General features: G+C 48.8%; 1 protein-coding gene across 1 annotated transcript in view; it reads right to left on the bottom strand.

Annotated features, from left to right (window-relative positions):
* stxbp4 (syntaxin binding protein 4) overlaps positions 1 to 16,084 on the bottom strand; it is a 119,639-nt gene that overhangs the window by 34,674 nt on the left and 68,881 nt on the right. Inside the window, exons 17-19 of the mRNA XM_052033315.1 lie at positions 9,435 to 9,611; positions 6,485 to 6,601; positions 5,964 to 6,013 (exon numbers count right to left, since the gene is read on the bottom strand). Coding sequence (XP_051889275.1) covers positions 5,964 to 6,013; positions 6,485 to 6,601; positions 9,435 to 9,611 — 344 coding nt within the window. The remainder of the gene's footprint in view (positions 1 to 5,963; positions 6,014 to 6,484; positions 6,602 to 9,434; positions 9,612 to 16,084) is intronic.

Genomic DNA, 16,084 nt, shown 5'->3' with positions numbered 1-16,084 from the left:
AGCTCCCTGAAAGTGGCCACACAGGTTGATAGGGAGGTAAAGAAGGCACATGGCATGCTTGCCTTTGTTACTTGAGGCACTGAGTTCAAGAGTCAGGAGGTTATGTTGCAGCTTTATAAAACTTTGGTCAGGCCGCATCTGGAGTATTGCATTCAGTTCTGGTCATCCCATTACAGGAAGGATGTGGAGGCTTTGCAGAGGGTGCAGAAGAGGTTCACCAGGATGCTGCCTGGATAAGAGGGTATGTGCTATGAGGAGAGGTTGGACAGGCTTGGGTTGTTTTCTCTGGAGCAGTGGAGGCTGAGGGGAGACCTGATAGAAGTTTATAAGATTATGAGAGGCAGAGATAGATTAGTCAGTGTGTATCTTTTTCCCAGGGTTGAAATGTCTAATACTGGTGGGCATGCATTTAAGGTGAGGGTAGGTAAATTCAAAGGAGATGTGTGGGCCACGTTTTTTTTTACAGAGAGAGTGGTGGGTGCCTGGAATGCGCTGCCGGGGGTGATAGTGAAATATGAAGGAGACATTTAAGAGGCTCTTAGATAGGCACATGAATGTGCAGAGAATGGAGGGAGATGGACCATGTGCAGGAAGGAGGGATTAGGTTAGGTAAGCATTAATTACTATTCTAATTAATTTGGCACAACATCGTGGGCCGAAGGGCCTGTTCCTGTGCTGTACTGATCTATGTCCTAACATAGATCAACCATGATGATACTGAATGGTGGGGCAGGTTTGAGGGGCTGAGTGGCCTTCTCCTGCTGCTATTTTCTTGGTGACTTGATGGCCCGAATGGCCTTCTTCTGTCTAGGATTCTGTGAAAATCATCCTTGCGGACTTGGGAAGCACACGGAGAGTGTTCAAGATTGAACCGCTTTTCAGCCAATGTGGAGCTGGGAAAAGTGAAGTCACAACAGATAGAAAACAGAGGCTGTGACAGAGAGGAGGGCAGGGGAGATGAAATGATTAGAGGTGAATGGTGAAAGACAAAAGGGGCCAGTTCTAAAAACACAAAATCATAATGAACTCAGAATTATAACGCTGATGGATAAGATCTTAGATTAGCATTGAATAAGGGTTGCAGAACAACAGGGCTACAGAGAAATGCTCAGTGGTAACTAGTGACCTGGTTCAATATTATGTAAATTGTTTTCATGTTTGTGCTTTTTTTCTCTCTGAGATATTATCTTGCACTGAGCACCACTGAGTTTTCCCCGTAAGTGCAGCAAGTGTTCCCTTTGACCTGGAGTGTACAGATTCCTACCAACGGCCACCTGCATTTATATAGTGCCTTTAAGTGTGGTGAGATGTCCCAAGATGTGTTGTAGGAGCATCATGACACAAAACTCACATCAGGAGATTAGGATGGTGAGTAAGATGCAGTTTTTAAGGAGGCAGAGGAGGAGCGAGAGCAAAGAGGGTTAGGGATGGAATTTCACAGTCTCAATGAAAGGCCTGGTCAGTGGCAGAGTGATCAAATATATACAAGAGGCCAGAACTGGAAAAGCTGAGGTCTGGCAGGGATTGTGATATCAAGCAGTATGCCGGTGTGATCCAGGGATTACAATAGAGAATACTTAAATCTGTACATGAGTTACTGCAACATATCAGGCAGAACTGTGAAAGAGCACCTACAATACACATTCTCATTAGACATGCACTGACAAGTGCTTTAAAACCACGTGACATAGGTGAACAAACAGTAAAAAGTGGGAAATATTCACTGCTATAAAATAATAGGCATCACTCACTTGTGACCTAAACACAGACTTTGAATTGAATGCATTAGCTTTATCTGGTTTTCCTTGCTGGATTGAGACCAAACTATAAACATGTAGGTTTTTGGCTGCTGGCTGCATAAACAATACTCCCTGCAGACAATCTTCCTCAGGCAAACTTTGACACAGAATCAAACTGAACTGATACTGAAATTAAAAAGCAGCAATTGACTGCATGTGAATGATATTAAATCAATAACCATCCACTAATATCGAATGGATATCCTATGGCAAGCAGGACTATAAATGAATATGAAGGCTCAGGCACATAAGTAATTAATATGTTGGACCCCCCGAGACTCAACACATTGTGAAGAACTTTGCAGCCAAACTCCCCGTACCGAGTTGATGGCTTTTCTGATGAGGAGCATGTGGGGTTGGCTGTTAACTCCTCAGTTGCATTTTTCTAGTGAGTTCAAACAGATATGAAGACACAGGAGGCGCCAGATGCTGGAATCTGGAGCAACAAACAATCTGCTGGAGGAACTCAGCGGGTTGAGCAGCATCTGTGGGGGGGAAATGAATTGTCGACACTTTGGGCCGAAGCCCTGCATCAGGACTGAGTGCGTAGAGGGAAGACAGGCAGTGTAAAGAGGTGAGCGAGGGGTGTGGCAGGGTTTCGAGCCAAAACGTCGACAATTCCTTTCTTCCCACAGATGCTGCTCGACCCGCTGAGTTCCCCCAGCAGATTGTTTGTTACTACAGAAATGAAGATCCCGTTGCAATCTTTGATCTGAAGAACAGGAAGTTGTCCTAGCTTCTCTTAAATCAAATCAATTTTTTCCAATCTGGGTATCGGCTGGAAGGTCAGCATGTACTGCCCATTCCTAAATGCTCTTGAGGAAGTGGGGGTGAGCTGGCTTGAACCACTGCAATCCTTGTGGTGAAGGTGTTCCCACAGTGCTATTGGGGGAGAGTTCCAGGATTTAGACCCAGCAACCATGAGGGAAAGGTGATAGATTTCCAAGTTTGGAGGTTGAGTGTCTTGGAGGGGAAGCTGCAGGTGGTGGTGTTCGTTACGGTAGAGATTGCTGGTTTGGGAGGTGCTGGCAGAGTAGCCTGGGTCAGTAACTACAGAACCTCTTGTAGCTGGCGTGCACCGTGTACTGGTGGTGGACGGAGTGAATGCTTAGGGTGGTGGATGAAACTACTTGACAAATTTCTCCTTCAATCATGGTTAGGAAAAACTGACATTCAGGACCATAATTTATTATGTGTTTTGATGGATCTGGCTGCGTGAATCAATTAGCTGTAACAAAATTCACTTCTTTTAAAAGTAATTTATTTTATTTATTTTAGATCCTCCTAAGGCTGCATTGATTGTGGTAATTTCTTAGAAAGCAACTTTTCAGGAGACCTTTTGGAGTTAATGCAATAAAATGTTTGGCTCCAAGACATTAGTCAGGTCTTGTGGTCAAAGGTTTCTGGGCTCAAGTCCCACTGCGGAGACTTGCATACAGTGTCTCTGCTGATGCTCCAGTCTCGCAGAGAGAGTACTGCTTTGTTGGAAGTGTTGGACAAGATGTTAAACCGAGGCCCTATCTCCTCTCAGATGGACACAAAATTCCATGGCGTGATTCTTCTGACGGAGAGCGAGGAGGTGTTGGAAGAAACTGCTGCCTCTTGGCACTGTACCAAAGCAGTGAGAAATTAGGAAGTAGGAGGCTCAGCATTTTTGTCAGGCAATATTTATCCCTGAACAAACATCACTACAAATAGGTTCGCTGGTGGGTACAGCTCTGTTGAAGCTTGCTCTGGGCAGACTGGTTGTCATGTTCCCTTTTTTACAACAGTAACTACATCACTGAAGTACTTACTTGACTAGGAAGTGCTGTGTGGGAAGTGCTGGCATGGTGTAAGGCCCTACGAGGAGGACTGCCCAACCTCTTGGGTCAGAGAGGAGGGTCAAGGACCAAGATTGTTTCTGGCACTGCCACGCACAAGGCACACGGGTTGCTGGAGCCTGCTGGGTGAGGGAGGTTACGTTACGTGGTGTCAGATCACTTGTGCAAAGTTTTAGCTCACGTACAAGGCCAGCAGAAAGTGGCAGCTTGAGACCTGCCTGGACGTTCGTTAAGAGTCACTGCTGGAGACTCAGAGGCATCCATCTTCAGGCAGGTAGGCATCTTCTTTAATTTTCCTTTGCAACTGATCACCCTGACTCTCTCCTTGCTGCCAATGTCCTCTGCTGCCTGACACCAAATCCTCCATCACCCCATCCCATCCGCTGCCTAACAGCCTACCCCACCACCCACCCCCTTGCATTCCTTTCTCCAACCCACTTGCTCAAGAGGTAAAGGGGCAAGGGTCTACCTTACTGCAGACAAAGTCTTGTAGGCGGCAGAGCATCTCAGCCTCCTCTTCTTCAGCACGTTGGCCATAACCTGGTTGTCCAAATCTCCCCAACTTTCTTGTCACCTTCAGCCTTGACAGGGGCTGCAGACTTGGGTGGTGAAGGTGCCAGTGTACCCCAGTGGCACAAGCTGGGTGTGGGCACCAGTGCAGATTGAGGACCAAGCCTGGAATCACGGGATGACTCCTTCATGGCTGCATTGTGGTGACCTTTTGCCAACACTGGATGATGCAGGGAAAGGGACAGTGCTCAGAACATGAACACTGAAAAGTCCAGTGCTTCATCACAAGGACCAATACACACAGGAACCAGGGTGAGATGTTGGACCCAGATCAAGCCCCATTCTCCTTGTACCATTCTCCATAGATCATAAGGGCCATCCATTGAGAGCCAGGCACATTCAGCCAGCTAGACAGGAATCGTCAAATGCTACTCATTGGCATTGGAGGGGCATAAAATTAAATGTTAATTTGATGGAATTCCTACTTGCTCGAGTGGGTTTAAGACTTATAATCAGACCCTTGAACATTAGCGTTGTGTCTGAATGGCAGGATGGGCTGACCGCCTCCTGATGGCTTATAGAGAAACTCAGCCCAGAGTCACTCGAGTCAGGCTGCATTGAAGTCACCCCACAGGAGGATGAGAGAGAGAAGCATACATGCCCCTTGAACAGAAATAAAACGTGAAGGCAGTCAGTGGAAGTCACTGTGGTTGGTCTGGTTGAGTTAATGTGGAGCGATTAGAATGACTCCAGAATCCCAGGTGCAGGAATAGGGCAGGCATGGTAGTGTAGCAGTTAGCGTAACACTATTACAGAACCAGTGACCGGGGTTCAATTCCCGTCGCTATCTGTAAGGAGTTTGTACGTTCTCCATGAGTCTGCATGGGTTTCCTCTGGGTGCTCCGGTTTCCTCCCACATTCCAAACATGTACAGGTTAGGAAGTTGTGGGCATGCTATGTTGGCGCCAGAAGCGTGGTGACACTTGCGGGCTGCCCTCAGAACGCTCTACGCAAAAGATGCATTTTACTGTGTGTTTCGATGTACATGTGACTAATCAAGATATCTTATCTTAGAAGACAAAAGGCCTGCAAAGTGATCATACTAAAGAGCTCAATTAGAGAGGCAACAGGGTTTAAGTTTTTCCTGGAGCGGGAGGGTCTAAAATTAGAGGGCACAGGTTTGAGGTGAAAGAGGAGAAATTTAAAGGAGATTGGAGGAGTAAGTTTTTCCACACAGAAGGTGCTGGTTCTATAACATAAGCTGCCTGAGGTGTTGGTGGAGGCAGATTGGTGTTTGGGCAGGTACTGGAATAGGAAAGGAATAGAGGGTAGGTGCCTAATGCATGCCTAGTGTAATTCGGCATTATGGTCAGCAGGGAGGAGTCGGGCTGAAGGGCCTGTCTCTGTGCTATACAACTCTATGACTATCATTAGATTCTTTGGTGGGAGAGGTTTTTGGGTGAAGCAAGTGTTAATTTGCCCTGTGTACAGTCCTGAAGGTGGAGGTGTAACTATCACAGTAATGAGTCTGCATGAGGTTCCACTGTCCATGACTTTTGATGAAATCGTTCATCCGAGCGAAGCTATTGCAGTCCACAATTCTCTCAGTCCATCTATAGAAACCCCCGGACTGACAGTCGGTGGCAACAGGGAACTGGACTATGAATGGAAGTGAACAGCAGTCACACTGTCCCTCCTCCTTGCCCTCTCTCAGCAGAGCTGGGTTTCACTCTCTGCACCCTGTGAAGACCCCAGGCTGTGTGTCACAGCGCTGAGCACAGCCCCATTTCATGACACGCTTCCCTTTGATCACAATATTGTGTTTACGTACCAGACATTAGTTGGAGCAGCCGGGCTCTCTGTGAGCAGCTCATGAACCATCTGGAGATAAACAGAGAAGCATGTGTTACAGTCAGCACGAGGGCATTAACACATCCACTGGAAGGGGAAGGTCTAACATCAAATTACAGGGTACTTGCAGCACAGGAACAGGCCATTTGGCTGGACTGGTCCATGGTGGTGTTAATGCTCCTCGAGGGTTTGTATATAAAAATAGTGCCGGTCTGTGTAAACAGATATCCAGGGTCTGAAAATAAAGGTACCTCGGTTCCATGTCGAGAGGTACTCAGGATCAGTATATAACTGTTACTGGTCTGTACAGTGATACCCAGGGTCAGTATACAACTGTTACTGGTCTCTATATACCCAGGGTCAGTGTATAACTGTGTTACTGGTAGGTACACAGAGATACCCAGGGTCAGTATAAAACTGTGTTATCAATCCGTATATACCCAGGGTCAGTGTACAAATACTTTTGTACATGAAGACTTCTGTGCGATGAGAGGACGGTACCTCTACAAACTGCAGCAGTTTCTCAGTGGACACTTCGAAGGTTTTCCTTGCTATCTCCGACTTCCGCAGCTGGCAATCGAGGACAGCGATTCGCTTTCTCAGGTCCTGGGTGTCATCCTGCAGTACGGACACAATTATACTGTCAGTGCCTGCTTGCTCTCGTTACACTTTCACATCCAGACTTTGTTCGCTGGATTCAGGAAAGCTCTGCTCCTGAAACGACTCTCCCAATGCTGGTTACAGTTCCACAGATCCAACAAACCAACTGAATGAGCTGTTCATCATTCCCCAGCCCAATCACAGAGTATGGGATGGTAGGAGTTAAAGAGATAAAGCCATCCATGTATCATTCTACTCTGGGACAGATAAATGTTCCGATAAATGCAAGGTGTTGCATTTTGCTAAGACAGATTAGGGCAGGACCGGCACAGTAAGTGGCAGGGCCCTGGGGAGTGTTGTAGAACAGAGAGACTTAGGGGTGTAGGTACATAGTTCCTTGAAAGTGGTGACACAGTTAGACAGGGTGGTGAAGAAGTCATTTGGCACGCTTGCCTTCATCGGTCAGGGCATTGAGTTGGGACGTCATGTTACATTTGCACAAGATGTTGGTGTGGCCACATTTAGAGCACTGCGTGCAGTTCTGGTCGTCCTGTTATAGAAAGGATGTCACTAAACTGGAGAGGATGCAGGAAAGATTTGTGAGGATGTTACTGAGACTGGAGGGTTTGAGTTATAAGGAGACACTGGATAGGCTGGGATTGTTTTCCCTGGAACATAGGGGACTGAGGGGTGACCTTGTTGAGGTTTATAAAATCATGAGGGGCATAGATAAGGTGAAAAGCCAAAATCTTTCCCCTGGGGTAGGGAAGTCCAAACCTAGAGGGCATAGGTTTAAGGAGAGAGGGGAAAGATTTAAAAAGGACCCAAGGGGCAACTTTTTCCACACAGAGGGTGCTGGGTGTATGGAACGAGCTGCCAGAGGAAGCTGTAGAGACAAGTACAATTATAACTTCTAAAAGACATTTAGAAATGTACATCGATAGGAAAGGTTTAGAGGGATATGGGCCAAACATAGGCAAATGGGAGTAGATCAGTTTGACAACTTGGTCAGCATGGACAAGTTGGGCCGAAGGGCCTGTTCTCGAGCTGTGTGACTCTCTGAGGTTCTTGCCCTCAGAACGGTGGCTGGAATTTCTTGCCAGCAAGCTCCCGCTGTCTCCGTGCACACTGGTCCTCCCCGTCCTACCAACCAGCTCGTGAACTGGCAATCTGCAGCAGGACAGTGAGAGAGCAAACCTGGGAATGCAGGAAGAGCAGGAGGCCACTCGGCCCCTCAGGCCTGTTCCAGCACCTACTGTGACCTGACCTCCCATCTTTACTCCTTGGCCCTAAAAACCTGTTGTGAACAGAAATTTACTGATTTCAGGTGTAAACTGAACGACCGACCCAGCATTAGTGACCGTTTGTGGAACAGATATCCACAGTGTGACCATCCTCTGTGGGTCCTTGATCTGCTGCTCGGAATCTCCCTGGTCGGAAGAGCACGTCAGATGACAGAGGATGGGCTACTCTTGAGGGTCGGGGGGGGGGGGAGGTGTGGGGGGGTCAGAGTCACCATGGGGGGCAAGGTGAAGGGGTTCCGGGTCATTGGGGGCTTCAGTTTCATTGGGGGTCAATGTCATGGGGGAGGTCAGAGTCACTATAGGGTGCAGGGTGAAGGGGGGGGTTCAGGGTCACGGAGAAGGGGTGTTGAGGGTCACTGGCTGGGGTCAGTCACAATGGGGGGGCATGGTGAGGGGGGACAGGTTCACTGGGGGTTCAGGATCACGGGAGGGGTCAGGGTCACTGGGGTTCAGTCATGGGCTCAGTACACCCTTGGTCCTCTGGTCATTAACTCACGACCCCCTCCTCCAGGACTGCCAGCCCCATGTCCATCCCCAGAAGTCCGTGCTGTGAGTGTGCTGGCACGTCACACTCTGAAACTTGACGAGAGAGAAGCAACACCACCACCCCACCCCGCCACTCCCCAACCAGAGGGGTTGTTCTCCCAATGCTCACAACATCTGGGACTAAAATGCAGGGGCCACAAGACCACAGCTGAGCCAGTTCAGGGAATGGAACTGCCTCCTCCTGCCTCTCCGCGATCTGACACGTCACTCCAAACCCTATCCAGCGTCTCCTTATAACGCAGACTCTCCAGTCCCAGTAACATCCTCACAAATCTTTCCTGCATCCTCTCCAGTTTAGTGACATCCTTTCTATAGCAGGACGACCAGAACTGCACACAGTGCTCCAAATGTGGCCACACCAACATCTTGTGCAAGTGTAACGTGACATCCCAACTCAATGCCCTGACCGATGAAGGCAAGTGTGCCAAATGACTTCTTCACCAACATGGCTGAGTCTCAGCTGTGGCACCACTGGCCCACACAGCTGACCGATTCACAGTGGCTTGTGACCTTTGTTTAAATTAGTTAGCAGTATGTGTGTGTGGCCAGCGTCTACTCCCTGCCTGAGATGGATGACGGGTAGAGAAGGTCCAAGCTCCACTAGCTGCTCGGGGACAATCACGAGTTTGGCCTCACTGTGTCTGTGGCTCAGGGTTCACAGGAGCTGCAAGGAACAGTTCTACAGGCTCAAGCAGTTGACACAGACTCCCCCTTTAAATGAAGGGAGGAAACAGGGCAAACTTGTCCACAATTACTTGGGAAAAGCTGTGTGGTGAGTGACCCCGTTGGAGGTGCAGAGCTGGCCTGGCCTGTGTTAATGGCTCGCTCGAGTGGTAGAGCAGTCACATCGAGTCTCTTGCTTGACTTCCTCTGAATAGTCATGGAAAGCACTGACAGGCTCTGACCTACTTTGCTGCCTTGACTGAGCACTTAATGATTACAGGACGTGGCACGGTGACCACCCTGTTGCTACAGTAACCAGGGACCACATTCTTTCTTGCCTTGGTCTGCCCGTGCTGATCTGCCAGCTGAGCTTTGAGCTCCGTGATCTCAGCCTCCAGCAGGCGGATCACCTCCTCGTAGTCCATCTCCATGCCCCGTGCCTGCCGTTGTGCTGCCTCAGCAAGGTGGACCCGGCTCCGCAGGCAACGGCCCTCCTCAACCGCGCTCTTTGCCTCCTGGGACCAGGGAGAGGAGAAAGGGAGCGTTAGCAATGGAGCGTGTTCACGCCAACACACTCACACCAGGGCACATACACCCACACACTGGGGCACACACACTCACACACTGGGGCACACACACCCACACCGACACACTGGGGCACACACACTTACAGACACTCACACACCGGGGCACACACACCCACACACTGGGGCGCACACACTGACACACCCACACACCAGGACGCACACACCAACACACTCACACACTGGGGCACACACACTGACACACCAACACACACACACTGGGGCGCACACACTTACACTCACACACCGACACACCCACACACCAGGATGCACACACCAACACACTCACACACTGGGGCACACACACTGACACACCAACACACTCACACACTGGGGCGCACACACTTACACACTCACACACACACTGGGGCACATGCACTTGCATACCAACACAGTCATATTCTGGGACACACATACTTACACACCGACACGCTCACACACTGGGCACACGCTTACACACACCAACACACTGAAGCACTTGCACTCAGCTGTTGCCAACACATTATTAAGTCACTTCTCCTATTACTGTTTGTGGAATCTTGCTGTGTGCAAAATGGCCACACACTTTCTTGCATTAATATAGTTCCACTGGTTATAACACATTTTGGGATGTCCTGCAGTTTGATAAAGAGCTGCATTTCCATTTATTTAATGTGTGTGTGGGAGGTGAACAATGTGAAGGAGAGAAGTGCAGATCCCCTGTCACCATCTGAAAAGGGGAAAGGTTGCTTCGTGTGTCAGGTGTGGACCTTTCTGAAAGGCCTGACAGACAGTTTGAATAAACAGCCTCCACCCAAATCATTAACCTGTCTTTTCCCTTTTTGCACGGTGACAGGCCTGCTGGGTTTGCCAGCATTTCCCATTTTTATTCTAGATTATCAGCATTTGAAGCTTCAGCTTCAACTGGCAACACTCTGTTCTATTGGTTTACTGCACTGTACACAACAGCGGCAGCCCAAGGCTACTGGAACATCTCTGGACTTAGCTGTGTAACCACCACACCATGTAAGGCCATCCAGCATCACTGAAGAAGCACTTGGATAGGTACATGGAGGGGCAGGGCCTAGAGGGATATGGGCCGAACGCAGGAAGTTGGGACTAGCTGGGTGGGCACCGTGGTCAGCATGGACTGGTTGGGCCGACGGGCCTGTATCCGTGCTGTATTGCTCGATGGCTCTATTGCCGTCGCTTCTTTATGAAATTGCTTTGGCCTTTGCTGGTAATGTGCTCAGCCAATCAAAACTTCATTCTTGAGCAAAGCTGATTTACTTGCCATTGACTTTCTACGTTATAGAGTCATAGAGTAATGCAGCAAAGAAACAGGCCCTTCGGCCCAACGCATCCATGCCAACCAGGATGTCCATCTAAGCTCCCATTTGTCTGCATTTGGCCCGTATCCCTCTCAATCTTTCCTATCCATGTACCTGTCCAAGTACCATTCCAAAGTTGTTCATGTACCTGCCTCACCCACTTCCTCTGGCAACTCGTTCCATACACTGACCACCCTCTCGGCGAAAAAGTTGCCCCTCAAGTTCCTATTAAATCCCTCCCCTTAAACCTATAAGTTCTTGATCCCCAACTCTAGGAAAAATACTCTGCACATTCATCCTTTTGTAATTTTATACACCTCCATAAGGTCACCCCTCATTCTCCTACACTCCAAAGTCACAGCTTGCTCAACCTCTCTCCATAACTCAGTCCCTCGAGTCCCAGCAACACCCTCATATATCTTCTCTGCACTCTCTCCAGTTTAATGGCATCTTCCCTATAGCAGGGTGACCAAAGCTGAACTCAATATTCCAAATGCAGCCTCACCAACGACTTGTACAACTGCAACACAATGTCCCAACTTCTGTACTCAGTGCCCTGACTGATGAAGGCCAGCATGCCAAACGCCTTCTTCACCGTCCTGTCTACCTGTGACACCACTTTCAAGGAATCATGTACCTGTAGTCCTGGGTCCCTCTGTTCCTACAACACCCCCCAGGGCCCTACCGTTCACTGTGAAATTCCTACCCTGATTTGCCTTCCCGAAATGAAACACCTCACACTTATCCGAATTAAACTCCATTTGCCATTCCTCAGACCACTGACCCAGCTGATCAAGATCCCCCTGTAATTCCAGATAACCATCTTCACGGTTCGTGTGATTGGTTTGGAATTATACAATGTGCTTGTATTTTCAATTTGCTTTTGGAATTTGGGTTTTTGCTGGCAAAGCAGCTTGTTACCCGTCCCTAACTGCCCTCTGAGAAGGTGGGGGTGAGCTGCCTTCTTCAACCACTGCAGTCCTTCTGGTGAAGCTGCTCCCACTGTGCTGCTGGGGAGGGAGCTCCAGGAATGAGTGGCAGGAGCCAGGAGCACGTTGGAAAAGTGGAAACTACCTTGCATTCCTGTAGCAACACATAAAAAGTTGGAGGAACTCAGCAGGTCAGGCAGCATCTGTGGAGGGAAATGGACAGTCAACATTTCCAGTTGAGACCCTTCTTCAAGACTGCATTTCTGTGGCATCTTTCACCACCTTGGGATGTCCCAAAGCCTATGAAATCGGTCTTGAAATGCAGTGTCAGTTATAATGTAGGGATGACAGAGATATTGTGTGCACAGCAAGTCCCCACAAACATGGAAGTGATTGAGAGATACAGCACGGAAACAGGCCCTTCAGCCCATCAAGTCTCCACCAACTATCAAACACCGATCCTACATACAATCCCATTTTATATTCTTCCCAAATTCCTATCAACTGCCCACAGATTCTGCCACTCACCAGCACTCTAAGGGCATCTCACTGTGGCCAATTAACCTACCGACCCGCACGTCTTTGGGACGTGGGAGGAATAGGAAGCATCCACATAGTCACAGGGGGAACATGCAAATTCAACACACCAGAGGGATTGAACCTGGGTCTCCGGTGCTGTGAGGCAGCAACTACGAGCTGCACCACTGTGCTGCCCACGGGATGGGGTAACTCTAGAGTATCATTGACATTTTCAGCTCTTCCAGATTCTGGAAGGGAGCCAATCAGTGCCAGCCATGGTGGGGTCATATCATGGTCAATCTCACACTGTGCAAGAGCTGAGAGCTTACACCCATCAGCTGAATGGGAGCAAGCATTCTCAACCGAAGGGGAGCAGTGAGATAAGATTCTGAGCTGCTCTGATGGGGTGGGTGTCGAGATGTTTCCACTTGCAGAAAAATCCAGAACAAGATCCTTGAATACAAGAAAAATCACAAACAAATCCAGTCAGTATTCCGCAAGAGACTTCATGAGGATGCACTCCCACAGGGAATGGTGGAAAAGTGGAGAAGCTGAACAAACATGAGAGCAAAGGAAAGGAGGGGATGGCGATGGGAGAAGAGGAGGAGAAGGAGGCCTGCTCGGAGTGTAGCACAGAGCAGAGGAGGCAAATGGCCTTGGTGTGCTGCACACTTTCTGAAAAGGTTGCTCAGTTTGGGGAGAGCCGAAGCCACGGCGTGCAGCAAGGAAGGGCAACAGTCCAGAGGGACGGATGCACGACTGTTCCCCCAAGGCCTGCTGCAAGAAGCCAGGAACCTGCACGGTCAACAACAGGAAGCTGCTTTGCACGCTCACCGCTGTTCTGAGGAAAGGAAATTCCATTTGACATTCCTGGTGCATTAACAGACAACTGGAACACAATAAACACCCTGCTCCCATCTCCAAGTAGGCACAGCTACACCTTGTTTGTGCGATTGTGATTATTGCTAAACGGTGTTTTGTGAGTTTTGAGTTCTTTACACAGAGCTAGCCATAGTCTCTGGTTCACATCTGTTTTGTTTTACCATCAGTTTGTGTTCTTCAGCAATCTGAACATGAAAAAACAGTCACGTCCCTGCAGGGATTTAGCTCTCTGCCTGTTTACTCTGCCACTTACTGTGATGTTTTATGCATGAGAGCGCTTGCTTGCAGAGAAGCTACGGCTGACTGTGGAAGCACATGAGGCTGATGTGGCTGCACAACAGCAACTGCAACTTTACATTCAGGTGGTTAAACCAAAGCATTGTGTCAGCGTTAATGGGCTCAATTGTGAATCAGTGGGGAGCTCTCTCACTCCTGGGTTATACATTCATGTCCCATTCCACAGACTTGAGAGTGAGATGCAGACTGTGACACTCCAGAGCAGTGACATGGGAGCACCACGCTGTCAGACATTCCACCTCTCTGATGAGATGTTAGTTTGAGGCCCCATCTGCCCTATAAGGTGAGCATTATGATTCCCATGGCCGTGGTTTTGAAGACAATAGGGGCAAGTCTCTCCTGTGACCCGGCCAATGTTGATCCTCCAATGCTCAAATATCAACAAAGAAACATCACAATGCTGGTAATGGGATCTTGCTGTGTGCAAAATCAGTTGCTGAATTTCCACAGCAACTGTGATCACCTTCTGCAGCACCTCTGTTCCAAAGTACTTTGGGGCCTCCTGAGATTGTGAAGCGTGCTTCGTAAATACATGAGGGGCACAGACAGGGCGAATGCACTCCGTCTTTTTCCCAGGGTTGGGGAATCAAGAACTAGGGAGCTTAGGTTTAAGGTGAGAGGGGAAAGATGTAAAGATGTAATAGGAATTTGAGGGCAACTTTTTTGTTTACACAAAGGGTGGTGTCCATGTGGAACGAGCTGCCAGAGGAAGTGCTTGAGGCAGGTACAATAACAACTTTCAAAAGACTGTTGGACAGGTCCATGGATCGGAAAGGTTTAGAAGGTTATGGGCCAAACACTGGCAAATGGGACTTGCTTGGATGGAGCATCTTGGTCGGCATGGACCAGTTGGGCCAAAGGGAGTGCTTCTGTGTTGTATGACTCTTATGACAACTGGCATTTTGTACAGGAGTGCATTGCTGTGCTTTCTCTATGGTCTCACCAACTACCACTAGATTCTACTATTTGCCTACTCACTAGGGACAATTTACAATGACCAATTATTCTACCGACCTGACTGTCTTTGGGATGTGGGAGGAAACCGGAGCACCCGGGGGAAACCCACACTGTCAGAGGGAGAACGTGCAAACTCCACACAGACAGCACCCACAGTCAGGATTGAACTCGGGTTGCTGGCAAAGGCTGTGCGAACCGTGCCACCCCCTATTTGTGAGTCACGCAATGAGTTTAAACGTTTGCCATTTGCTCTGGGTGACCGCAGTCAGATGCTAGAGAAATCTTAATTTTTCATTTATGCATCAAGGATCTACATCAGTTGCAGCTTATAGAGACACCCGCATAATATACACAAGGCATACACAGCACGATCCAGCACCTACACCTGCAGTAAACACAGCCCAGTGCATCCTTCCTGCGTTTCGTGAATGTGGTTTGAATTATATGCAGCATGACGTACAGCCAGGCTGCATTCTGCAGAGGACAACGTACCAGGAAGATACTGTTATACAACAGCCTGGCTGCAGCACTCTAAGACCTGTGCTCCAGAACTAGTCGGGCCATTAGCCAAGCTATTACAGTACAGTTACAACACTGGCATCTACCAGATTATGTGGAAAATTGCCCAGGTATGTCCTGTCCATGTAAAGGACAACCCAATCCGGCTAATTACTGCCCAATCAGTCTCCCCTCAATCATCAGCAAGTGACGGATGCTGTCATCGACAGTGCCATCAAGCAGCACTTAGCAATAACCTGCTCATTCATGCAGAGTTTGGATTTCATCAGGGCCAGTCAGCTCCATCACAGCCTTGGATCAAACAAGGAGAGGAGCTGCCCTCGACATCGGCAGCATTTGTCCGAGTGTGGCATCAAGGAACCCGGGTAAAACTGAAATCAACAGGCACCAAAGGGACCGCACTCCAGCGGCTGGTGTCAGGCCTCACACACAGGAAGATGGTTCTGGTTGTTGGTCGTCAATCATCCCAGCCCCAGGACATTTACTGCAGGAGTTCCTCAGGGCAGTGCCCTGGGCCCAACCATCTTCAGCTGCTTCCTCAATGACCTTCCTTCCATCAGAAGGTCAGAAGTGGAGATGTTCACTGATGACTGCACACTGTTCAATTCCATTCGTAACTCCATGGGATAAGAAGCAGACAGCAAGACTTATACACTTGTGTATGGACGGATAAGTGGCAAGTAACATTCAAGCCACAAAAAACAACAGGCAAAGATCATCTCCAACAAGAGAGAGTCCGGACGTTTATCCTTGATATTTATTGGCATTACCATAGCTAATCCCACACCATAAACATCCTGGGTGGCATGGGGGGAGGTCACCATCAATCAGAAACTCAACTGGACCAGCCACATAAATACAGTGACTAGCAGGGCAGGTAAGAGGCTGGGTATTCTCCTGTAACTGACCCATCTCCTGATGCCCCTAGGCCTTTCCACCATTCACAAGGCACAAATCAATAGCATAATTGGCCTAGATAAAGGGTCTCGAC

The sequence above is a fragment of the Pristis pectinata genome, chromosome 18, assembly GCF_009764475.1.
Source record: "Pristis pectinata isolate sPriPec2 chromosome 18, sPriPec2.1.pri, whole genome shotgun sequence".
NCBI lineage: Eukaryota > Metazoa > Chordata > Chondrichthyes > Rhinopristiformes > Pristidae > Pristis > Pristis pectinata.
This window is presented reverse-complemented; position numbering and strand designations above follow the sequence as displayed.